Genomic DNA, 25,120 nt, shown 5'->3' with positions numbered 1-25,120 from the left:
CATACGTCAGCAATAATCAGAATTCATTAGTATAATATGCATTGTTATGAAATGAGCACTTTTGATACTTTTGTACTGGTGATGCGTTAGGTATATTTTGATAGCAATACTTAATACTACTTAGTGTAATTTTACTTGTACTTTTACTTGTAGAGTAAACAGTATTGATGAGTATTTCTACAGTGTTTTTGCTACTTTAACTTAAGTAAAAGTTCTGGGTACTTCTTCAGAGATGATTATATTCCTCTAGGAAGATATTATACTTTTGACTCAACTAGATTTATCTGACAGTGAAAGTTATATTACTTGCTGATTAAGATTATTTATTGAAAACATCTGATTGGTGAATGACATATAATACATTATAGATTTAACTATTTGACAGATAAATCAGGTGAAATAGGTCAACCATGCCCAGCTATAACATTGACATGCTGCTTACATTCCAATGTACCAATACAAATAATATGACACTCTAAAAGGAGCCTTTCAGCACAAGCACTAGAAGACTCTAGAAGCATTAGAGCGTTACAAAGGGATCAAGTTTATTTGTATAGACCAAAATCCTAAGTTTATATCAGAGCAGAGGACTAACAATATCTACAGCATACAACATCCTCTATCCTCAGACCGTCAACATAAAAAAGACACATAGCTTCCATGCTGACTCAGCTTTGAACACGACATGACTCAGCTCATTGGAAAACTCAAAAAGTTGGAGATTAAGTAAGCCTTATAGTCACACACACATGACTAATTGGCTTATTGGGACATACTGTGTAAGTTACCATATTCAAAGTTCATTGTGTAACCGTGTGGTTTAAACTTGTTCCATATTTCACAAGGCTAGATTACCAAGTGGGCAACTTGGTAATGTGGTACTCTGATTAATTGTAATTCTTTTTGGGAAATGTCCATAAACTAAAGCACAATATCACATCCTGCTTTATTACCTGATTTTAAGCCCTGTTTTGAAAACGGGTCCTGTTGTACATATTCCTAAATTAAATTCTGGCAGGTTCATAGGTGGGCGGGACTTTGGCTCAATGCTGTACTCAGAGATCACCATATGTGTTAACAGTTTACATTTGAATGAGTGTGTGTGGGTTTAGTAAGAGGTGGAGGTCACAAAGTAAAGTTAGCTTAAAAAAATAAAGTGATGCACAATGTTCTGTATTTGACTATATACACACTATGAATAACACAGTAAGAGTTGTTTCCTGCCTTGAACAGGACGCAGTACCTTTTGTAAGCAAAGTCTTACATCACCCCCAAGAGCCGTCTATCAGATCTTTTCTATTTAGGACCTGCCAGCGTTAGCGTAGGAGAAAGGATTTGTAGGCATTGTGTTTTCTGGAAAGCACTGCCGGTGAGTACTGTTCAAACAAAAAACAAATGTACCCATAGCATTTTTGGCTGTAAGAATATACATTTAAGTGGGATTTTAGCAACTCTGTCATTGTCTCCTATATTGAAATGGGTTTGTGAGACACCGGGGGATAATAATAAGAGGAAGTGCTTATCAAGAATTCACACTATTGAAATAATTATTTATTGGTTTTGATGCTGTTGGAAATCATTTACATCCAGGATGTTGACCTTTGAACCACATGGATTGGAAGCACTTGGTGACTTGGTTTGACCCGAGTAAAACTTTAAAGTCAAGGTTCTTCTCTACTCTATATCAGTTTCACTGAACACTAGAAGCCTGATTTCACTGATTAGATTGATTACTGTTTTGTAGTACATCATAATTTTTCTTATGAATGTATTTTGCAATTGGATTTTTCTAGGCAACCTGTTAGACTACTTATGTTTTTGTAACTAATGAACCTTCAGTTAAACTTATTAGTTCAAAGCCAGTTTGCTTTAAATACATTTGACAACCCGTCACCTGAACCCACAGGTAGTAGAAATGACTACAGACCAGCAGGTCACCTGCATGTGGTGTCTGATTGTTTAATCATAGCAGTAAGTAATGCAAGTATAAGCAACATAGACCTCATGGATAATTCAAAAACGTTTTAAACAATACATGAAATAGAGGGCCACGCCCCATTTAATTATATGTATGGTGCAAAACACATCAGTGGCATCTGCTGATCTTTAGGCTCAATTACATAATTCATGAGTCAATAACAAGCTACAAGTTTGATAGTTACTCTGGTGTGCTACAGCACAATTGTAAGAGTGCTGAATGTGCATAATCTAGTCTAATTATGGCTGTTTTATTATCTTTTAGAGGAGGCAGCACACATTGTACCGCAACATCGACACACCTTTTCATACCCTACTTAATACCAGGATCACTTGGTGTACTATGTCATTCTGCAGTGAAAAACAATTCAAATAGTTTGGTGGTTTTTTTTTTAATACATTTTATTATTTTTTGAAAAAGTTTAGTCGAACAGGCCGAATCCCATGTCGTCATCGGACCCCTCAGACTCCTCTTTCTCTTCCTTCTTCTCCTCAGCTGCAAAACAAAAAGCACGTCATATTATTTCCTGCTATAGTCACCATAACATATTTAAACAGCTACGCTCATGAGAACACTGTTAAATCAAGCAATCATTAACATCTATGTCATTACATGACAAATTGTGTGATGTATTATACAAGTTAAACCAAAATGACCCTGCTTAAAAGCCAATAATGTCCCATGAATTTAAATTGTTTTTGACAGATTACCAAGGTGACTTGGAACATTCTGTCAGGTACAAATCATGTCCATTTGTAAAATTTGATTTCAGGAAAAACTGACTAACTGATTTGGCTGCATGTAATCATGTTAACAAACGAGGTGTAGGCAAAGGCACTGTGAGCCAAGCGTCATTGACGGTGACAAACAAGGCGCTAAGCTGCAACGCTCACCTGCAGGTGCAGCAGCAGCAGCTCCACCTGAGACAACAGCCGCAGAGCTGGCAACGGCTACAGCACCACCTGCTGGCACACTGGCCAGTTTACCGTAACCTGAGGAGACACAAGTTGGCAGACATAAGATCAGGTGATCACATTGACACTCTGCAGCCAGAAACGGGACAAGTCAAACACAGTATGTTATCATTAGATATAGTTGGGCAATTTTGTTTCGCCTGCTATTAAATATTCTTTTTTTTAATTAAGTTTTACAGTAATGACATTAAGAAAACGGTTGATTTCAAACTAAAATCTAAATGAATTGCTACACAAACGCAGTGACAAACACTCACCTGCGGCAATCACCTCCTCCACATTCTTGCCTTGGAGCTCAGTAATGACCTGTTGAGAGATATCAAATGTATGAATATCACAAAGGCAATGACTAGTCACTGGTACAAGAACTGCGGACACAACATCAGACGCAGTTGAGTGCAGGATGCTCTGTACCTTCTCCAGGCGGATGTCATTGGCCTCAATGCCAACACTTTCTAGGATCTTCTTGATATCCTTGGGTTCAGGGTTGCTATTGCCACTCTGGACAGAGAGAAGGTAAGCAGCAATGTAACGCATCCTGCAGAAAACAACCAGGAAGGTTCAAACAGGGAGCAGATGTGTTTATGGACATCACTGACCAGAAACAACAATAAACCATGTACACCGTAAGCAACTTTGCAACATAAAAGACAAAAACAATCTTAAAGAAACAAATGATACATTTATTAAATTACATATTTAGACTTCTTAAATTAAAACATTGACGATCGACATTAAAACCATGAACGTTGTGTGAAGGCATTGTCTTTAAGTACTTAAGAGGCACATTATCAAAAACCAAACCAGGCATCTTTTGTGGCCAACTGCACACATTTCTGATCTAACCCTCTACTCCGCACGTGACAGTAATACTGTCAAGCAGCATAATCTTCCAATTTGAGTTTTTTTTTAATTTATAGCTAACGTTAGACGTAACATCGCACATCATGTTAAACCCGCCACATTGTCACGACACAACGCTGGAATTGAATCTTTAGGAAGACATTTTTATGTCTCAAAACACCGTGTTACGGGGTTTCTGTTCATGTATAAAAGATATATAACCGGGTACCAAATAAGAGCATCTGTTGAGACTAGACTTCAGTGTGAACTCCCTTTTATAAACTATTAAGCATTAACTATCTGTGGTGAACAATGTTGGATTTTCTCAGATAAAGATTTAAAACGTGTTAAAGAAATACTAGTTTTTACACCCATGTGGCGGCGTGTTCTTCAGTCCCGGTAACATTAGCTAACGGTAGCTAACCTAGCCGCCAAAGACGTTGCGGTGTTGGAAATGAGATAATGTCGCTACAATAACGCTCTTTCATACTTTCCAGCTACTGGAGGTGATGGTGTATTTATTTATATCAATAACATGCGTGTTCTCCCCGTGATAAATACATTTATTATAGCTATAAAATACACTCACTTGAGCTAGACGGTGAACGCGTGTACACTTCGAGGTTAGCACGGATAGAAAGGAAGTTACGTCCGCGATGAAGGCGAAAGAAACCTCTTCTTCTTCTTCGTGTTTAATAAAAGTCAGAAAACAGGTACATCGCCACCTGCTGTTCCAGAGAGTGTAGTGCACACTGTGATCGTTTCTAGGCTGAGTGTTTATTATCAACATACACACAGAGAATGCTGATACGTTATAGTGCAGTCATGAAGCGTTATTGTAATCCTCTACACACCCAACAGTGGTTTCATACATTAGATGTAGAATATTATCTCAAAAAACAAAAAAATACAGAAAACCACCACAGCTCCATTTCTATTAAAACACCTAAATAGAAAAAAGCAGTGAAATGCAAGAGATATTAATCTGAACGTTGCATTTCAACTTCATTTGTATTCATGTCTATTTATTTGAAATTATTATGGAACATTTTTGTATTGTTATATATCTATGTAGGGATATTACAATGTTATTAACGAGTTTGTTCCATGTAATTCCATTAAATTATACTTCATACAATAAAGACAAGGGGTAAAAAAAGCAATATTAAAAGGTCCCAATCACTGTCCAAGAAACCAATAACATGAATACACATCATTCAAGCTGCTGTCAGGAGGTATTTACTGATGTATTTTATATCGTAAAGCAACATTTTTAAATCTCTTGAGCTTATGTTAACCACAGACCGTATTTTAGGCATCTAATCAAAAAACGGTAAAAAAAACCAAACACATTGACAAGGAAACCGGTAGTGCAAAAATGTGGACTCATTCCCGGGTTTTAGAACCACCGTTCTACTCCTCCAACAGTATTTGATAGCTAAAATGTAATATGTCACTCTACATCAGAAAGAGCTCTTACCGTGTGTCGCGTACTTGATGCAGATTTTCCATAAAACACCCAACACTTACAGTATGTGTCAGACATCAAGAGTGAAGACTTTTTGCAGCCTGTAATTGCGTGCGTTTAAGCCTAAAAATAAAAATAAATATAGAGTGTAAAAGAAGTTCAAAATACCTTCAGAAGTCAAATATTTAAGCAGTTTATTTAGTCTTTAGTTCAACTGTTATTTTATTCTACATCACAACATTTTACATTCCACATCAATGTAACACAGTAAACTGGGTAAGAAACCAGAACACAAAATAACACAACATAGCCTACAGGTGATACTCCTAAACAAGCACAGACTCAAATATTTCAAAACATCATCAAAGTTTTCACAAATGTTGCAATTTTGGTCTTGGTACTAGAAAGAAAAGACAAATCAGTTCAGAGCTCAGAAAAGAGGGGCTGATGTAGGGCAGTTCATCTCCAACATTCACACCGTCAGGAGACCGAAGTCCAACAGCAGCGCTGCTTTAAGAGACACTTTGCTGACATGGCCCTGGTACACTGTAGTCAAAATGGAAGTACCAATTATTCCTGGTATTTGTTTTTAGGAAAATCACTTATAAAACTTGAGAAAAATATCAAAAGAAAGCTATTATAAAAAATACTCTATTGACCATTCCAATATATAGACATGGGAAACTGGTAGAAACTTGAAAGGTACTTCACAAAATTTTGCAACCAAGTTAGACAATGGTCAGTGACATTCAGTGGTGAGTGTGACTGTGCAATATCAATACCAAGTCTCATTACATGTTTTCCTGATTTACTATTCATGTGCATAAGCAGTGAATCTAGATAGCTAATGGTGAATAAAACAATCAATACATTATATTAAGACATTTCGACTTCTATGTACACCCAGACTCTCTGCCTCAAAACAAAAGTATGCCCACAGTAGCCTATGGAATGGTCTATTGCTAACCACACATCCCGACCATCATTAATTAGATAGCAAGGCTAATGTCAAATGGAGACTTTTACTGCAACTACTTGATGATCAATATGAGAAAGTTACAAACATTGTAAATGTCTCATAAGATAATTTAACTCCAATGTGTCGAAGTGCAGCATTCCCAAACAGACATTTGTCCACACAGCCTTAAAGCAGTGATTTCCAATAACATTCTGCAATAAAACTATTTTGCACCATTATAGGATATTTCCAAAGTTTGTTAAATGACTTTGCATAGATAATTGATTTTGCATCCATTTTTTGCAGTGCGCTTGTTTTATTTTATACCTTGTTCCAAAATTCCTGCATTTTTCTTAAAGGAGTAATAGATTACAGGGAGCACACCCACTAAAATAGAACGGGCTATGTGCTCTAGGTGTATCATCACTTTTGTCTTGCAATATTTAAAGCAATATTAAAGTAACGTACAATCCGGCAAAGATACCTCCCACCAACTGGAGTGAAGATAAAACCTGACATTTAACGGAACAGTAGACTTTAAGCTTAACAATGGACATTATGGAGCGACTGTAACAAACAAAAGAAAATAAACAAAGAGCAATTTGTTTGCTCCATCGTTAACTTCTGCAAACAGCCATTTTAGTTCCAATTATTATAACTATTATTTAGTTCCCTTACTGTATGTTAATAGATGGTGGATAACTTAACAAAAACATCACCAAAGCACCTACACAGCCAATCGGTGACCTAATTTCAGATGCATTTGTCACAAAAACTGCACAACTATTTAATCAGCTCAATAATATCATGTCGGTCACGACTTAACTGGAAATCCATTTAACACTAAACTGCATTAAAGGGAATTCATTTCTGAGGAACGGTTCAACGTGAGGAGAGTCAGTTGAAGACGCCATTCAAAGAGACTGAAGCGTGTTCCTGCTTCCATACATTGTGTTTGTTACTTTATCCACCATCCATCTAACCCGACTTCACACCCATCAAGTCTATCTTCACTACTTTCCTGTCTCAATGATGTGATGTGTTGATCCTGAGACTGGACAATAATCAGCCAAAGCCTAGTTCACATTGTGTTAAATAAAACACACATTTAGTTGTTCCTCTAACAGCCATTTATACTGAAACTTACTTATTAGTTTTACCCTCGCTGGGAAAGCAAGAAAAGTCTCAAACTCATGTTTGTTTGAATCATAAAAATGTTTGAAAGAAAACCATGACTTGCAGACTTGTTTGATTGACATGTTGCAAGTGTAGGATTTGAGAAAGTTTTTTAAAAAGCATTAATATTCCACATCATAATAAGGAACATTCATATTATAGCTAAACATGCACTCAGCAAACGCTTTAAAACTATAAAAAAAGAACTTTGTAAGTGTTGTAAATATGGGAGGAAGGTCTACATGAACAGTATGTTGGGGGACATTCACACTGTTTCGACATTAGCCTGCTTAAACCTGCCTGTCAGGAAGTTGAATGTTTGGCAGTATTCAGTAACAAAATGTCAAATCATTCTTATTTTTTAAATATTGTGCTGTTTGTATATTACATACAAAGTACATAGGTGCCATTAAAATGTTGGCTTTAATGGAGCAAAGACTGTTAGTGATGATAGAAGAATGACAAAAAGATACGGAAATAAGTCTGTAGTGACATGCAGGTCAGAAACAGTTTTAACGTATTAATAAAACATTAACTCTTGTTTGAGTGAAAGCATCATGAAATAAATGGTTATTTAAATTTCAAGACATGTTTCGATACGTCTTATCCCAGCACCAGTTAAAGATTTACCAGGGTAAAAATAAATGTTCAAATGAAGTGAATGTTTCATTTAAGACGTTCTGCAAGACGTTGTTAAACAAAATGTTAAAAACTGACAGAAAAATAAAATATGCCAATGCAGCAGAATTACAGGATAATCCCTTAAACGTGGTGTAAAATCTGAATATGAAGTAGCCGTATATCATCAGCCATTAAAGTCATCAAAACAATGACGAAAACTCACATTAGGCATTATTGTGACCAAAGAGATTGTTTGATATTGTTCAGTAACTAACTACTGCACCTGGTAAAAAGAAGAAAAACATGACATATAATACATTCCTGATTTACGTCAAGACAAATTAAAGAGAAGCTGAACAGGCTTTTATCTCATGTCATGCTGACAGCACGTATTTGCTTATGAAGGTTTATTACTTTATTAAAAGTAGAAATGTGAGTCTCTGTGGCTGCAGCAATTTAGTTCAAAAGTTGCTGAGACCCCATTACATCACTTACAGTGCCTGCTGAGCTATTTATAGCGTGGTATGACGTTAGAAATCTATAAATGTAAGCCCAGAGAAAAATAGATAATCCATCATTTTTGTTTTGAAGTGTCCTTTCAGTGGTTCCCCTTATTATCCAGCATACAGCTGTCTCTTTTGAACCAATTAAAACATTTATCAACTCCTCCAAAGCTTCCCTTCTCCGGACATTGCCTGTAGAGCGGCAATAAAAATATCTTTTCTGAGTTTGCACAATTAAAGGGTTTCTACAAATGCCACCATGTATTTATATAAATTTGAATCTTTGAAAATAACAGATGCAAAGGATTTAGTAATTCCTGCCACAAGCATTTAATTACCAGTACTTGACTTTAAACCATCAAAAATAAAAACATAACGGTGAACACAGTACATAAGATACACATGTTTGCCCTGAGGCACTTGGTAGTGGCTGTGATAAAAGAATTAAAAACACTACCTTTCCATTTAAAGGAGTTGTGTAGTTGGTCTCAAAAGCATTCAGAGTTGCATTCAAATTGTCAATTCAAAAATAATGCACACATGTGAGTGACCACCTACACTGACAATCATGATCATTAGAATGTTTGTCTAGAGTTGTCGTGTCCAGTGTAACAATGGCAAATATTAAAAAATGCTACAGAAAAGGGTAGAAGCACGATATAGAGTATATGTGAGTAGGAACTGAATCTAAAAACTTGAGTGTGTGTGTGTGTGAAGCATTTTTTGGGGCAGGGAGATAAAAAAGAGAGGCCAGAATACATGGCCAGAAGGCTAGAGGAGGAGAGACATGGGAGCTGGGCATCAACACAGATAAATCCTACTGGGGGTAGTTGTTCTGTTGCCGGCGCTTCGCCGACCTCATTTTCTCAAAGCGTGACTCCATTTCCTCGAGGACTTTGGGGGTGTACCTTACTACCAGCTTCACTGTGCCCTGAGCTGCTTTGAGGAGTTCCACAGCTTTCTCGTGGTGCTCACCTTCCACACTCTGGGAAAAACACAGAAACATGCCGTAAGATTTTAACCACAAAGAGGAATAACAACCGCTGTAAAGTCCACTGTTTTTATAGCTTCATAATACAAAAAGCAATATACAGTGGGCAATTGTTATGTAACACGTTATGTCGTAACCTATGGAAGAAACAATAACCTCAATGCTTTATAGGAATTGGAGTGACCATAAAACTATCATACGGTTTGGCAGCCTGGTTCAACTTACCCATATAAACATTTGGAATTTGGAAATTTTAAATGGGAGAATAAACTGAGCAATAAACAAAATCTGTTTATGTTATACAACAATCTGATGATTGTTATTGGCTGATCCTGGAATTTTAAACTAACTAAGCACATCTGCAGAGTGCTGCCGTGTGGAGGTTTTTTTTAAACAAATAACTGTATGTTTAAATTCACTGTTTCTCAACAAAACACATTGCGTGCATTATTTAAGCCTATAAAACATGTTGAATGCAATTCCCTTCCTCATAAACCATTCTTAGAGGCAGCAATTCTCAGAAGGATTTGAAACCTTTATCGTTTACATCCATATTTGCCTTTCTAGCAGTCTCCTCCTCTGCTTTTGTTGGCGCTTTATTGGCCATGATGCTTACAACCACCTAGTGGAATAGAGTAACACCATGGGCAGGACTGAATATGCGTCACCTACATACACGGGGGAATGTTTGAATATCCCCACTGACAAATCAAGGGCCTACTTCTGAAAACATTGCTCCATAGCAACACATAAAAAAACTCTACTCTGTACCTTTAAGACTTAGTTCTTCTGACATCTGCTTCGTGCTACTTTAGTGTGCAAAGGGACTGATGAAAATAACCAAAATCATCACCAACATGATGATAAAATTGCATCTCTGTTGCCTGATTCTGGAGACACCTCAGTCCAACTTTGTTGGAAAGTATCCTGAACACATGAGAGTTACAAGTTAAAGCTCAACTCAGCTGTATGCAGAAGAAGCAGAGGTGAACTTTGGAGAGAGTCTAAGAACATAGGGTGTCCTTTGCTGTACAGACTGTAAAACCCTTTGAGGCAAATTTGTGATTTATGATATTGAGCTATAAAAATAAAAAATGACCTGACTTGAAGCGGAGAAGTAAATCTACAAGGTTTTAAATTGTTAATCTGCCCTAATTGCTAAAGTGTTTAGTTTATCACCTGGTGAATAATGAAGCCCAGTTTACAAAAAGATCAGCTGAAGTGCGTTTCATGCTAAAGCTTCACTTTTAACATCCTGGAGTAAGTCTTGATGCTGTTAGTTGAACGTACCACCCCATTGACAGAGAGAAGCTGGTCGCCTCTCTTCAGGCCTCCATGCCGGTCAGCGATGCCTCCTGGGATGATCCGTGAGATATATATAGGAGAGTTTTGCTCTTTTCCACCCATTATGTTGAAACCCAGGCCTTCTTCTGTTTTGGGCAGTTCCACGACACGTGGGTGTGAGTGTCCCTCACTTGCTGCAAAAGCCGCCACAGTTGCCTACAAATGAACAAAGTGGTGTTATTCAACCATTGCAAATGCTTTGTATTTCTCGCTCTCCACACACAATTTAAAGTGTTCAACCTTTAAAAAAAACAAATGGTCTGAAAGATGCTATTTGAGTTGGGTATACCTTAGCGGTGGCGTTGGCCCTGACCTCAGGGCTGCTGTTGATGTCCACTGTTTCATACACATGTTCATAAACCTGAAGAGACATTGTTGGACAATATTTTGTCACATCCCAGGAACAGCTGCCACATTTCCAAATGGTGAACACAAAGTCATTAAACCAAACCCTGTTTTTAAAACACATTAGTTTAACACCAGGGGAGAAAAGTGAAATAACACCATCTCACAGTTTTGTGTTTTACAAATAATAAAGTCAACGGGTCTCACTTCTCTGACAGCGTTACAGAATTCACTCTGTAAGACCCTCTGCAGCGCCTGCAGCTTCTGGGGAGGCACCTCCCCCGTCCTTTGGAGCTTATCAAGCAGTTCAACAGCACGGTTAATATCTGTCAACAAGAACACACATACACCACCGTCAAGGTCGTCATTGATATCTGCAAATTGAGACATTCACAATGACTGTTTTGAGTGTTAATGTCAGTACTAAATCTGTACCAATGTAACGCTAAAAAGAAACTATAAATAAGCTTCGCAAATGCTTGTTGTTACCACTGAATGCAAGTTTAAAATGATGTAATGATAATTTCTGTCAGTTAACATGACTTTAGTCAGTCTGAGATTAAATTTACCTCGACTTGCACTACATTTGTTCTGGTGATAAATACTTTGTCCCTGTGAGGAAGCTTGTCTTGGCTTACATCACTGTTAATATACCATAAATGAAAAAATAATAAAAATAATAATTAACTGTTAAGAATCTACACGTGTCAATAGAGCAACTTCCAAAGTATAACACTCCAAAGCAAGATATAAAATAAGTTAATCCTTTATTAGTCCCACAGTGAGGACATTAGCTAAATGATGTACTGTATAAGTACATTTCAAAGTTAATATCATTAACTTCATGTTTCACAGATGAGTGTATAATAATTGCCTCCACCACCACAAAGAGATGGGGCAAATAATATCTGCTGCTCTGTCAAAATAAATAACCACGTGAAATTGCAATACGGACAAAAACAAGTGTGAGCCTTTTCCCTCCAATATTCTGTTTATATGTTTTTCCGATTAAAGAATGAAGAAAGGTAATTATTCTGTTAATCTGTGCTAACTGCTACTGTAACGTAGGCTGATTAAATCATTAGCTACAACTTCCTTCAACGTTTCAGTTTCACCAATGTTGACGTGTCTTATGTTCTTCGGTCTAAGTTAACATTAACGTACATGTGTTGGGGCTTGTTTAAATTAAAAAAAACAAAAAACAAACTATTAGCAGACACAGCATGAACTAATGTCAGCTTGTTATTAAAAGAAAGACTGAGTCAGCTATATAAATATGTCCGGCTCATTCTTGCTGCTGATGATGAAGCTTGTGCAAAAAGGTGCATGAAACTTTAATGAACATACGTTGAAGCTTTTACCAAACCAGCTACCGTTAGGTTAACTGATTACTGTGTGTTGTCACTGGTATTAGCGAGTTAGCTAGTGCGCTAAGTACAACCATGTAGCTGTAAAAACTATCGTTACTCTCGCTCGGTGACTATAAATATATATTAACCATAGTCAGAAACACTGGCTACCAGCTGGACATTATTGGCTCACTAACGATAAACAAGAAAGTACCGATAATCACCAGCTCTGTGTGGCTAACGCTAAGCTAGTTTAATGTCGCCATGGATCACAACAAATACTTCTAAGCTAACACTAGCTAGCCAATTAAATTTACCTCTTTCCAACCGCACGGGCTCCCCAAGCGACGCCATTCTTGAAACAAGTGGCTATTTAATGTCAGGTAGTTTTTGCGTTAAACACTGGATATGGAAAAGGAAATATGGTAATCCCGGCTAACGTTACGTGCGCTTAACCGAGACGATAAATCAGATTAGCCAAGTTAGCCGGCTAGGCTAGTTGCCAGTGTCATGATGCGTTCATGTACTACTCGTAAAGTCCATAACTCATTACCCACCAAAGTCATGTTGTTTTCCCATAGTTATGGATGCTCCGAGGCACCACTGAAGGCATCTTTCCAAACTAATGCGAATAGGTCAATATTTTATTTTCAAACAACCCAGACGTATTTAAGTATTTATGTAATACCGTACATATATCACAATAAGGGCCCATGGCTTAGTGTAGTGGATAATGGAAGTTATTTATATCCTTGAGAACCCATCCTTCTTAATGCTCGAGTGCCTTGGTGCATATTTTATTTCTGGAGTTGATTCCCATTCTGAATGTTGGATATGTCACAGTGACTCATCTTTAACTTTAAGTATAGGTATTTGGTTGTGTAAGTTTTGTGTAATGCGCACATGGAATATGAACCTTTTGTGTTGTGTTTACACTGCAGGTCTCCTCGCAGCATTCAGGAAAAATGTGAGGAAAGGTGCCCACTATGATCCCAGACCCATTTCACAATCAAACAATCAAACAAACAACAGAAATCTATGTGTTAGTGCGTCATTCCTTTAACAGCTGTGCTGCACCTATATACAGATGATCATAGCTCAAGGGATTAATACATAATATCCTGTGTATAAGTGTCAAGGGAACAACGAGAATGTTCTGTGGCTATTTCCTGACAGCTAGGAGGATTATTCTCTCTGCTGCTCTCTACTGGTTGCAGCACATATTGAGACTCCAGTACCTAAATCTGCAGAAAACTGCTGCTGCACTGCTCCATGTGGGGGGCGGAAACTTTCAAGCTTGACTCATATCTGACCACACCCCGGTGATGACTCACAAAGTGTTTGCCTTTGACGTCTGATGAAATACACCTGCTGTGACATCACTGATTGGGGTGCGGCCAGAGGCACAACACACTTGAATGTAGTGGAGCAGCAGGATATAGTCTTTTTTTTTAATACAAAAGGCTCATTGTTTTTGTCTTTAAGCGTCAGCCACATCTCTTGATTAAACAAATGCTAAATCATACTGTAAGATCTATTCACATGGTTGATTTATGATCACAAAAGACAATATCTGTTTCATTCAGACGGAAAAACAACTAGTCTTTTCAGAGTCACTTTGATTAGGGGATAGCAGTTTTCTCTTACTGATGCTTTGTTCAACAAAAACAGCTAGAGGCTCCTACTCATGATAGATGGAGCAGCTCAGAATACCTTGTCTATTATACATGGAGAAAGGTTTGAATCATTGTCCTATATGCTGAAAATGTGTTAGTGCTCTGGCACGTTGTTTGAATTGTATTAGATCATTTAAATTATAGAGTGGACTTTCTGTGAAAAGCAAGGCAGAACAACTGCTTGTCTTCCTGTAGGATAACTAAATACTTTTTTAATTCTTACTTGGTTAGTGCAGCCATGACAATAACATTTTACTGGGTGATTCATGACAATAGATCATTTGAGAGACACTACTGCATGCTAGTCATCTTCCTCAGAGGTGGCAAATATACTTTCTATTTCTTCTAAGCTTCTGTATAAAAAAAAGTAACTCACAGCATCTTCATCAGCCTCCTCTGGAGAATCCGAGACAAATAGAGAAGAAAGTGGAACATCTTTTCCTTGCTTCATGAAAAAAGTTTTCTCTTTGCAGCAATTTGTTTTCCAAATCTCAAAATGCCAGATCCGGTTCTCTTCAGAGGTCACACTTACCTTCAGGTTGATGATGAAGAAGTAAAATGAGGCGGTTGAGATCACACGTAACACAAATATAAGACATAATTGAAGCCTTTGATGAAGCTTTGTATCTGCTTTTTTATATGAGTGTCTTCTCTTTCTGAAGTATGTCACACCATGGGACGTGATTGATGATATTAAGATGCAAAGTGAACATGCTTAATTGTTATCCTGCTATGACCTTAAACTATGGCATCCGGACTTGGAAAGCAAGGGGTTCTCATTACGAAATGCTCAACGCGAGTTATAATCTGTTGGAGATACGAAGTTGCAGTAGTCTTTAACCCAGATGACAAACCAGGCTTTTTCCTTCCGATCACAGTAAATGTACTGCTGCATCAAATCTGGGTGATTGTACTTTTGTAGAAGATTTAAAGATGGGATTACCATGTCATATCAGGTGTATCTTTTTAATGTACACATATGTATGTGTCACTGTCGAAACTCAGCCTACTTGTACTTAGTCTAAGTTCTTGTAGTTGTAAATTATATGTGCAGCAAGTAAATCACTGAAAAAGTGTATAAACACCAAAGTATGAAAGGACATTCAGTACATTTGTGTAAGTAATGTGCTGGTGGGGAGCAGGAAGTGGTTTAGGAGTATTTTAAAACTTTTTCCCTCCTCATTATAATGCTGAATAACACGAAGAGCTGCAAAATATACATTCTTTCCACCCATAACACTGTCATTATTGCTTTTAGTAATACAACCGAATGCATTGACTCCTCTGCTACTGAAAATATGATTTTTTTCTTGCAGCCTTCAAATTTATCGAGCATCCCGGTCATGCATTTTAATTTGGTAATTTTGGTTGGTAGCAAATTCTTTGCATGTGCATGAGTGTGTATGTATGTGTGTGCCATGCCTTCTTCCCCGCCTTCCTGTCTGTATAATAAAGTTTATCCTGCTCGAAAATGCACTGTTGAAACTTTATCGACATTGATTTTGTTTTTCAGTTGCCTATATTTTTATTTCTTCAAATATTTCAGTTTAATATTGCAAACAACTTCACAACATACAAAATGAATAATATTAACCCAGAAACATGTCAATGAATATATTATATATATATATATATATACATATATATATATATATACATATATATATATATATATATATATATATATATATATATGTATATATATATACGTATATATATATATATAAATTATTTTTTTATATATATCTTGTCCTCTGGTGGGGATAAAAAAATAAACAGCAAAGCTTTGACAACAGCACCTTGACATAGTATGTAAGTCCAACATTACCTTGAGAAGTTTAGAACAGTAAACAGATAAATTACTTGAGAGGAAAATTGTTTTCTGCTGAATATGTAAACGGAATGTTTTTTGGTCAGCGTCGTATCCTTTTTTGTAAGTGGAGAATTTCTCAATTCACAATTGAAGCAGCATGCAAGCTTTTTGAAGATGGAACTGTCCCCTCTCATTCCTTGCCTTTTTTTCTCCTTCATTTTCTAATTCTTGGCAACGTAAACAAATCACAATGTCTTGAGGGATGTAATATAGTAATTTAAACTGGGCGCAAATGACTGATCAGATTTTTTTTAATTGTTTACAAGGTCATGAATATGTTCAATAAATAGACTGTAGTATCACTTTTACTGTATAAACTTCATCTTTTTTTACATGCAGTCCATAAAATTTTCATTTGACGGAATAATTTACCCTGTTATGTATATATACAAATAGATATTTTCTCTTTATTCTCTTTTTTAAACTCTTCAATAAAATCTATACATTTTATACACTATCTCCCTCTTTTAATGGTCAATGTGCATACACATGAAGTGTCTATCCTTATAAACCGCCAGCCGATCTTCTTTTTGCTATCCATGGTAAGCGCTCGCACGTAGGACTGGGTTGTCCTGCATTGGGAATTATAATGCCGCTTGTCTATTCCTCTGCAGCCCTCCTTTGTGTACCCCATGGGGTTGCATTTGGTCTCATAAAAGTATTGCTTCAGCTGGCCATTGGGGACAGGGACCTTTTCCATGACGGTAACTGTCTGCCCAGACATGTCTATTGCCGTCTTTTTATCCACAGCTGTCACCCACTGGCTAATACTGTCACACACACTGAGCTCTCCGCGCCGCGAGGGATCGGAGTGTCGCCGCACCCTCATGGACATGTTAGCGGCATCCAGATAGTTTTTGTATTCCTCCAGAAGAAAGAGCAACGGCGGCTCCAAAGGCACTTGGTTGCTGATCATCACCCGCGAGTCGTACAGGTCGACATCCTTGGTCTCTGTGGTGACCAAAGACGATGGGCCCCCACCTCCCTGGCTCTCATCAGCCCCCTGTCCCAGCTGTGCCGCCTCTCCCTCCACCTCCAGCAGCTCCTCTATCACCTGCTCAAAGGTGTCTGTGAGTGAGGGCAGTTCCCCGCGCTGGCCTGGCCCACCACCACTCTGTGGAGTCCCGTGGCCTCGTGTGGCCGTCGCAGCGGCGCCCAAGTAGCCTTCCGTCCGATGGCCCCGCATGCCCGGGGCGTCTCTCAGGGGCGCAGCTCTCATGCAACTGAAGTATGAAATAACCATAGTAAGGAACAGGATGGTCATCACTCTTCTAACCTGGTGGAACTGGAGGGGGAGAAAAAGACAGAAGACAAAAGGGGAGGGGGAGAGAACAAAACTGTTAGTCAAAGAGCATTTTCAATGAAGTTAGCTTATTCTTGATCCATAACGCACCATGTAAACCTTTCTTCTTATTTACACCATCTACCCTTTCTATGCAAGCCAAGAGGAGAGCCAGTTGCTTTGGAATAATCACAAAACGCTTTTTTATTCAACTGAGTCATCAGTGTTTTCAAAATGTTTGCAAACTGTAATCACTCTGTTCCTATGTGAGGTCTGGCTTAGATTTTTATTTTTTGGCAGCTGTGTGCAAAAGCAGTGCTGAGCATCAAAAAGATGCTTATTACAAAAAATAAGATCACACACAAATAGATGTCCCTTCATCCTAACAGGCTTGTTACTATTCATGAGATTTACAAAAAATAAAAAATAAAAGGTGTGTTAAAACTGTGCAGTTTGTTTCTAGAACTTGGAGGGATATAACGACCAAACCAGTAATTCATCCCTCACTGCCTGAATCATTGTGTTGTGTTGTTAGTTTTGAAAGCTCAGACCTTCCCCTACTGTTTTAAACTATATAAAGGACAAGGCAGATGTCCATATTTGTTAAACATGATGTTACTTAGGGAAAGTTGTAAGATTTCATAATACATTGACCATTAAATTGACGGAAAATGGATACACATTGGGCTCCAAACACGTGAGGGTCAACCGTAAACTGACACAAAATTAGGACAGGCTCTGCATGTGTTGACATAAGGATATGGTTTTGTTTGTTTTAAGAGCTCATGTATTATCTTTTGGCTTAGACATTACCTCACTAACAAAATCATCATTATCAACCCTCATGGACAGCACTTACTGGCTGTTTTTTAACTGGTCTGTGCTGTAGGACAGGTCTGATACTAATCCCTTCGAGTCATGTACGGGCATCAGGAGTTTGTTGAGGGACACTGTTTGTTTTTGGTAGGTGGATGACGAGAGCACTGCAGGATGAACTAACAGGATGTCATGCGGAAATTGAGAGACAGAAAGATGTGTCATCCTCGCTGCACTGTGAAGTACCAATCTGGAGAAAATCAAATGTCAGAAGAGAAGCGAAGCACTGCCGGGGTGGGGGGGTGGGGGGGGTGCAATCCACATCGAGCCAGGTGTAGCGGAAATATATATATACAGTATATATACATTGCCTGAGCATATATGCATCCCTTACCTTTCAGAAGCTCTAAGATTCACAGCAAATCAATGATATGGACATCCAACAGCCCGAGATATAAAAGCAACCATAATGAAAAGAAAATCTAGATCTTGCTTTCCACAGGGGCTCATTTAAAAATAGCCTGACCGAGGCTTTGACTGCACTCTGCATGTCCCAACTTGATACAGGAAAAAAAAACAGCGAGCAAACACACTCTGCCTCCACTCAGGACGGACATGAGGACCTTTACAGTAAGGGAGGAGCGAAAACCCCACCTTAAAAGCATTTGTTTCATTCTTAATTGGTATCAGGGGCCGTGGCTGCAATTAACCAACACCACAGTGACTGCCATAGAGATATCTCGTCTATAAATAGATGTGCTGGGAGTCTCACAGTCTCTATTCAGAATATCACATCCTTCTTCTTAATGAGCCACTCATTCCCTGAGCTCGGTGACGTGCATCTCCAGAGTGTGTGAGTGTGTGTGTTGGGGGGAGGGCATGGGGAGGGGCTGGCTTGGATATGTTTGCAGGGAGATGGGGGTATTTTTCCTCTCACCAATTAAAACAACAATGAGGACAAAGGAGCTAATTATCAAATTTTAATTAAATACTGTTAATAAAAGCCTATTTATCAAGCTTAGTAACCCCTCAATATTGCTAAGGTTTTCGGTCCTGATAACAATGAAATCTCTGTGAGGCTTCCCAGCACAGAAAATCATGTAGGTTTACGGGATCGAGGCCAGTCACGAGCTTTATGTGTAGGATGCATTTAGGCTGATATTATTATCAGCATCACGCTCAAATGGTTCCACTTCCACATGACGGAAATGAAGGCAGAGGGCTGATTACTGTTAGGCGTCAAACTTCATGCTGGAAATGGTGCAGACGATGAGTGCTGCATCTTCCGTAACAGACCACAGGGGTAATATTGCAGTAGCAGGGGGTGGAGAGACTGCCAGCGTCATTTCGCAGCATAACAACCACAGATGACGTCTCTTCCAGGTCTCCATAGGGGAGAGAATGGAGGGGAGGAGGTTGCTGGGGGTAATGCCACTCAACAGTGTGCAATTGCATGCTGCTCCCCCGGGAATCCTCACACCGGGAACAACAAATGATTTTATTTCTATCTCTGTGATTTCCTGTTTCCATCAGGACAATCAATATGGCTTATGCTCTCAATCAACATCCTGTTAAAATGCGATAAAGCCAATGAATCATTTAATTGCTGTGGGACTGGCGGAGAATCTCTGGCTTATATCTACTAGAGGCTAAATGTGACAACTGATTGGTTCGCTCTTGTTTTATACATCCAGTGAAGGAACATTTTATGTGCACTGCTGGATTTCGCAGTTAATGAAAAAGCGGCTTGCGAGTTAACACAATGAGCATGAATAATAGAGCGAGGGCAGAACAACATATGGAGGAATGTTTGGAATATAATGTACTTTTTTGGAGCCTCTGGGCCAACTTTGTGACGAGCGGTTTGATTATAAAAAAATCTAACACAAGGAGGTGGCTGGGCACAGTGCCGTTTCTTTTATCTTGTGTCTTTTGCCTTGTGTTATTGTTGAAATCATATCGTTTGTAAATGAAATCCAGATAGAGCCCAACAATCCAGCTGTGTCACATAATAAACTAAGTGTCATGGCTGTCCAAATATGACAGTTCTCTTATCTATAAACGTAAATCACTTAACATGAGATAACAGGAAGACAAAAGCCTGCAATAACCGCTGCAAACACGCCTTTATTCCAGACAACACACCCAGAACAATAGGAGCAGGTGAGTGTGCGTACTCTGTCTACTGTTTGGCTTTGACGTCTCTAGATGACCACCTGTTCATCTGCTTTGAGAGCGTGGCTGTATGGTGGGGATATGTAACTTATACTCGCATTTATTCTTTGTGCCAGGTGGGGATTAAAGTGATAAATGCCCCCTTTGACAGATGCTGAAAAGTGTCTCTAAAGCATGAAAAGACTGGTATTATTACACATTCAGTAATGTTCCTAAGCCTCCAAGCACATGTCAGCACACTTTATGGCTTCATCTTCATGAACAGCGTGCATAATATCTTAGGAACCGTTAGAAAGGAAAATAAACATCAAACAGAGGAGATGAAAGAAGGAAAATGTGCCCACTACATTTGAATAGAAATGTACGACCTATAGCAACATTGGTTCCTCATTCTTGCTCCCTTGTGGGCATCCGTCTTTGTTCAATTCCTCAAGAAGCGTGTCGGGTTAGAGCTATTTACCTAGCAACATGTTTTGTCACGTTCAAAGTGCCCAGCGCACACTGCCAAATGTTCAGAAGAGAAACATGCAGCACATGATATCCAAATTTCTACCTGAGGACCCCTCGTGTGCCACAATGCAGCACTTAAAAAAAAGGCAATTAGAGTTTGTCTGCAGTAATGGCTGACACATGTGGAAGCTCGCCTCCTTGAGATCTGTTTTCAATCTGACACAGTTTCAGAGCACGTTTAGTAATAGATGAGCATCACTAAGGGATTATACCTGGCCTCCTGGCCAACCCCGAGCCACTGCCACAGACAGCCCGGCATTCAAAAAGCTGCTGAGTGATATGTGCTATCCAAATGAGTGCTGCTTCCCTCCCACACTGTGCAGCAGTGGGCAATTGAGAGACTTCAGCAGCAACACAGGGCAGTGTGGTAAAATCCTAATTGACCGCCTTAAACGTGCTGCGTCTGTGTTAATGTAGTACTCTTACACGTAATATTAAAGTGTAAAGAAAAAAATAGTTACATTTAACCCACGAATCACCGATTCTGGAACCTGACCACTAACACAACCAACAGGCCAACAGCTCCGAAGGAACGGTGCTGCAGTTCCACGCGTTGAACACTAGATGGTGTGTGAGACCGTGAAATAATAGGAGCTCCTTCTCTTTCAACCCCCCCTCCACCTCCCTCCCTTCTCTCTTTCCCTCCCTCCTGTGAAACACGATAGATAGATAGATAGATAGATAGATAGATAGATAGATAGATAGATAGATAGATAGATAGATAGATAGATAGATAATAAGACAGTGTTGGTTGTACATAATTTATTGTTGCCTAATTTCCGCTGCATAATACGCTGTAAAGTTCACTTATATGGTACTTAGTCACAACTCTGACAATAAATGTGGCCCTAGTGTGCATTTTTTGGAAAGTACATCATTACTTCATCATTAAACCCTCTCATCTACGTGTGTGCTGCTATGATCCAGATATTTTCACACAGAGTTGTCAAAGCTCAGCCAGCTTTCCACCGCTCTATAAATGGGACTTTATTTTAATCATTCTGGCCAGTAATTTGAAGATTCAGTGCGAGCACACAACACCAAGAAGTAGATCCAACCGTGTATGTTGGCCGACGTAGCTGGGCGTTTAGGTCTCGGGTTCCCTATAAAGTCTTAATGAGTTCATCAAAGTCCCCCCCCCCCCTCCAACACAACCATACAAAAACTGTCTAGATTTTTTGTTGTATTCACAGAGCAGGAGGGTCCGAGATTATAATATAGTTCTGTGTACACTATAAAAAATAAAAGTTTGAGTTCCTTATGGGTAGAAAGTTGCCGTTAAATGTTCAAACGTGGCTTATTTCATACGGAGGTGCTCTGCTGGATTGTTTCCACTTTATGATTTACAAGAAAAACTAATAATAAGCCACGTTCGTAAAGGCTGCTCTGATAATGAAACAACAGCCCCCCCCCCCCCCCCCCCCCCCCCCCCTTTGAGATTACATCTGCTGAGCTCGTGCTCTCCTCTGGAAACCCAATCAACATAATAACTCCGTTTTTTATTAATGAACGAGAGGATAAGGTTACACATATCCCCTCTCGGGCTGCGGCGCTGTCTGTTCGCAGGATAACCGGACTTGATCGAGCTACTTTAAGAACCCCCCCCCCCCCGCCACACACACACACACACACACACACACACACACACACGCACACGCACCTCTGTCTTTTTTTCAAGCAGCATCAAACAAAGCCAAAGTGCTTCAAACAACTTATCGAGAAACAAACAGACACATACCTTTTACTGCCCAGTCGTATAACAGACCATTCAACAGGACAGCAGTGTCATCTGGGATGTTTCGGACAACTCCCTGAGTAATTTACTTAAGCGATATTCTCCTCTCTGTACTCTCCCGACAAGCTTCAGGATATCTCTTCAGCTTTGGAGCAAATAGATTAAATTATTGATGGTGGAAATTGCATGGATGAGGTAATGCACTCCCATGGCTGCACGGCTCCTTTGGAGATCGTCTGAAACTGAAGTTGTCGCATGCTGAAACGCCGCAGCAGCAGCAGCACCACGGGATGAGAGACCTCTGGAGCTGAAATGAGGAGCCTCTTTGCAACTACAGTAACTTTACTACACAATGACGCTGCAACATGTGACCTGCCGCTGGCTGACTGGTCGCCGCCAAACTCCTGTTTAAACAGCCCCCAGGCGGAACTATTAATGCGCTGTCAGCGTGCATTATGTGCTTTGTTTGTCCGCATACCGTGCAGCCTGCATCCAAACGCTAATGTCTGGCAAGATGTAAAGCCTGAGCGAAGACTCTCCTCTTCCGTATTTCGCTCACCGAGACCAAAGAGGTGGCATATTTTGTGAAGGTTTTTGCGTAACAGCGCGCACCACGTCGTGATACACCCCGTGCCATTTAGAGTTAGCCTCTTTGTGTAAAATTAGATATTCAGAGAATTAGAAATCAGCGTTTCTTGTACTGGTCTGCGGATTGTGAGGAGGATATGCACTTTATATCAAAATACGCTGTAGGAAAGAAGGTATTTGAGTATTTGTGAAGGTTTGTCCCCACTAATCTATTTTAGGCATCCTGATCCAACATCCTTGATACAGCCCAAGAAGATTCTCACACTCTTCTCATATAAAGTCCTCTACGTGTGATCCTGAGTCATTTCTATAATAAATAAGGCCCTGAAATTCAGCTCAGAGAAGTCTTATAATTTTAGCGCTGTATGGTGTTAAAACATTTGGATGGCAACAGGCACTGGAGGCTAACAAAGATGTGAACTTACTGAAAACAATTCTGCTTCTCCTTGCTTTTAAAGTGAGCCATCTCCACAACAGATGGATGACTCCCCTGCAAGTGCTCTGCAGTGTAGTAACCAGCTTTCACAGGTTATTATAACCAAATGTCAGCAAACACGTTTAAATTATATAGGCCTACACAGAGCTCACTCGGAGGATGAAACTGCTTTTGCTTCTTGACGCTCTTGTTTCCCCTCATCAGGAACAAACTGGGAACAATTCATTCCCTTTATAATGCAGAATTCAAATAAAAATGTCAGTGGAGCCACAACCTTTCAATGGGTGATGAACGTTTGGAAACTCCACCTCTGATGAATACAAGAGTGAGCATAATGGGGAAATAGCAGCTCATTATCCTTGTGACTTGGCCCAGGTCCAGTGCAAAGATTTATTGTGATGTGTTTGCTATATTGCCATCATGATTCTTCCCTGCACGAGCTTATGAGCTGGAGAGCTCTCGTTTGGCATGTAGCAGTATGGGAGTGGATGCTCACACCTGCTTAATGAGTCACTCCCACCTCCAACACACCCGGGACATGCCAAGATAGATATAGCCCTCCCCGAAGGCTCACAGGAGGTGAGGGCAAACTCTGGATGACAAAGAGTTGCATCAGCAATCACTGAGCGACATGACTCCAAAGAGGATACAAAAAAGCACACTGCACAAGGGGGCTGTTCCAAACAAGTAATTCATAAATAAATCACTTGGCATCTCATTAGAAGAGCAAAAACAACAACATGGTCTCTCATTTCTGCTAATACAACACAACCGAAGGTGGCGTTTCAAGAGAAGTCTTTTGGCTTGCATGTGGGGACTGAATTTCTGAATGAAATGAATAATGTGTCTAATAGCCGGAAGCAAAAAGGAGTTGCGAAGAGTGTTTCGGATGTTTTTGACTCATTCGACTGAGGGTCAAACAAAGGTATGACAGCGGTGGCCTCTTATAAGGCAACCAGCGGCCTTTCTGAAAACTGCTTAAACCACTATTTCATCAGAACTGAGGCGTGAGATTTCTTTAGGTTTAGGATTTCTCAATAGAGTACCACGAACAATGATTCAAACTATCTGAGGAGTTGGGAAGAAACCACGTTATGTGGCTAATTTCTACAGGTTTTAATCCACCATTCATGGCCAAATACATGTGATTTGCAGGAACAGTTGGTTATGGCTCTCCTCACATCTTCCCCGCTCACAACCATTCGCCTGTTTGTGCCGCAGAAAGAAGAAACAACCACAGGAGCTGACAACACGACACACTTGTATAACCTTTCAAGGCTTCTCTTGCCAAATGCAGCACGATGCTGACAGGTCCGCACTGCCGAAAGCTTCACTTAACAAGTAGTATTATGCCTCCTTGTGCCAGAAAGGAACCGTGTAACGCGGACAAAATGACATTTTGTGAAATGTCATTTTCACTTGGGATAAAGGAAGACGATAATGGTATTTTGATCAAAGTGAAATTGCATTCCTCCTTCA

General features: G+C 39.4%; 3 protein-coding genes across 4 annotated transcripts; all 3 read right to left on the bottom strand.

Annotated features, from left to right (window-relative positions):
* Positions 1-1,943: 1,943 nt before the first annotated feature.
* LOC137874208 (large ribosomal subunit protein P2-like) lies at positions 1,944-4,474 on the bottom strand. Of its 2 annotated transcripts, XM_068712802.1 has the most exons (5): positions 4,385-4,474; positions 3,367-3,490; positions 3,210-3,258; positions 2,872-2,970; positions 1,944-2,473 (listed from the first exon to the last, which is right to left on the bottom strand). In XM_068712802.1, the coding sequence occupies exons 2-5, from the start codon at positions 3,487-3,489 to the stop codon at positions 2,400-2,402; spliced, it is 345 nt and encodes a 114-aa protein (XP_068568903.1). In that variant the 5' UTR covers position 3,490; positions 4,385-4,474; the 3' UTR covers positions 1,944-2,399. The 2 variants fall into 2 exon arrangements, with proteins under 2 accessions (XP_068568903.1, XP_068568901.1); XM_068712800.1 differs by having other exon boundaries at positions 3,210-3,490.
* Positions 4,475-5,440: 966 nt separating this feature from the next.
* Positions 5,441-13,043, bottom strand: lin7c (lin-7 homolog C (C. elegans)). Its single transcript, XM_068712799.1, has 5 exons — positions 12,868-13,043; positions 11,409-11,527; positions 11,146-11,217; positions 10,803-11,012; positions 5,441-9,506 (listed from the first exon to the last, which is right to left on the bottom strand). Exons 1-5 carry the CDS (start codon positions 12,902-12,904, stop codon positions 9,339-9,341), a joined length of 606 nt encoding a protein of 201 aa, XP_068568900.1. The 5' UTR covers positions 12,905-13,043; the 3' UTR covers positions 5,441-9,338.
* A 2,919-nt stretch (positions 13,044-15,962) lies between these two features.
* On the bottom strand, positions 15,963-22,918 carry bdnf (brain-derived neurotrophic factor). Its single transcript, XM_068712794.1, has 2 exons — positions 22,621-22,918; positions 15,963-17,384 (listed from the first exon to the last, which is right to left on the bottom strand). Exon 2 carries the CDS (start codon positions 17,361-17,363, stop codon positions 16,554-16,556), a length of 810 nt encoding a protein of 269 aa, XP_068568895.1. The 5' UTR covers positions 17,364-17,384; positions 22,621-22,918; the 3' UTR covers positions 15,963-16,553.
* Between the last annotated feature and the right edge of the window lie 2,202 nt (positions 22,919-25,120).

This window comes from Cebidichthys violaceus, unplaced genomic scaffold, assembly GCF_023349555.1.
Source record: "Cebidichthys violaceus isolate CVI_PGR_0920_01 unplaced genomic scaffold, fCebVio1.0.p SCAF_174, whole genome shotgun sequence".
Lineage (NCBI taxonomy): Eukaryota > Metazoa > Chordata > Actinopteri > Perciformes > Stichaeidae > Cebidichthys > Cebidichthys violaceus.
The sequence above is the reverse complement of the archived record's forward strand: the minus strand, read 5'-3'. Positions and strand labels throughout refer to the sequence as shown.

Coding starts and splice junctions, on each gene's coding strand:
- LOC137874208 (XM_068712800.1), bottom strand. CDS start 3,489: ATGCGTTACATTGCTGCTTACCTTCTCTCTGTCCAGAGTGGCAATAGC. Junction 2,971..3,209: donor GGAGGAGGTGATTGCCGCAG/GTGAGTGTTTGT, acceptor GTGTCTCCTCAG/GTTACGGTAAACTGGCCAGT. Junction 2,474..2,871: donor TGCTGCTGCTGCACCTGCAG/GTGAGCGTTGCA, acceptor TTTGTTTTGCAG/CTGAGGAGAAGAAGGAAGAG.
- bdnf (XM_068712794.1), bottom strand. CDS start 17,363: ATGACCATCCTGTTCCTTACTATGGTTATTTCATACTTCAGTTGCATG.
- lin7c (XM_068712799.1), bottom strand. CDS start 12,904: ATGGCGTCGCTTGGGGAGCCCGTGCGGTTGGAAAGAG. Junction 11,218..11,408: donor TCTGTAACGCTGTCAGAGAA/GTGAGACCCGTT, acceptor ATGTCTCTTCAG/GTTTATGAACATGTGTATGA. Junction 9,507..10,802: donor TTCTCTCTGTCAATGGGGTG/GTACGTTCAACT, acceptor TGTTTTTCCCAG/AGTGTGGAAGGTGAGCACCA.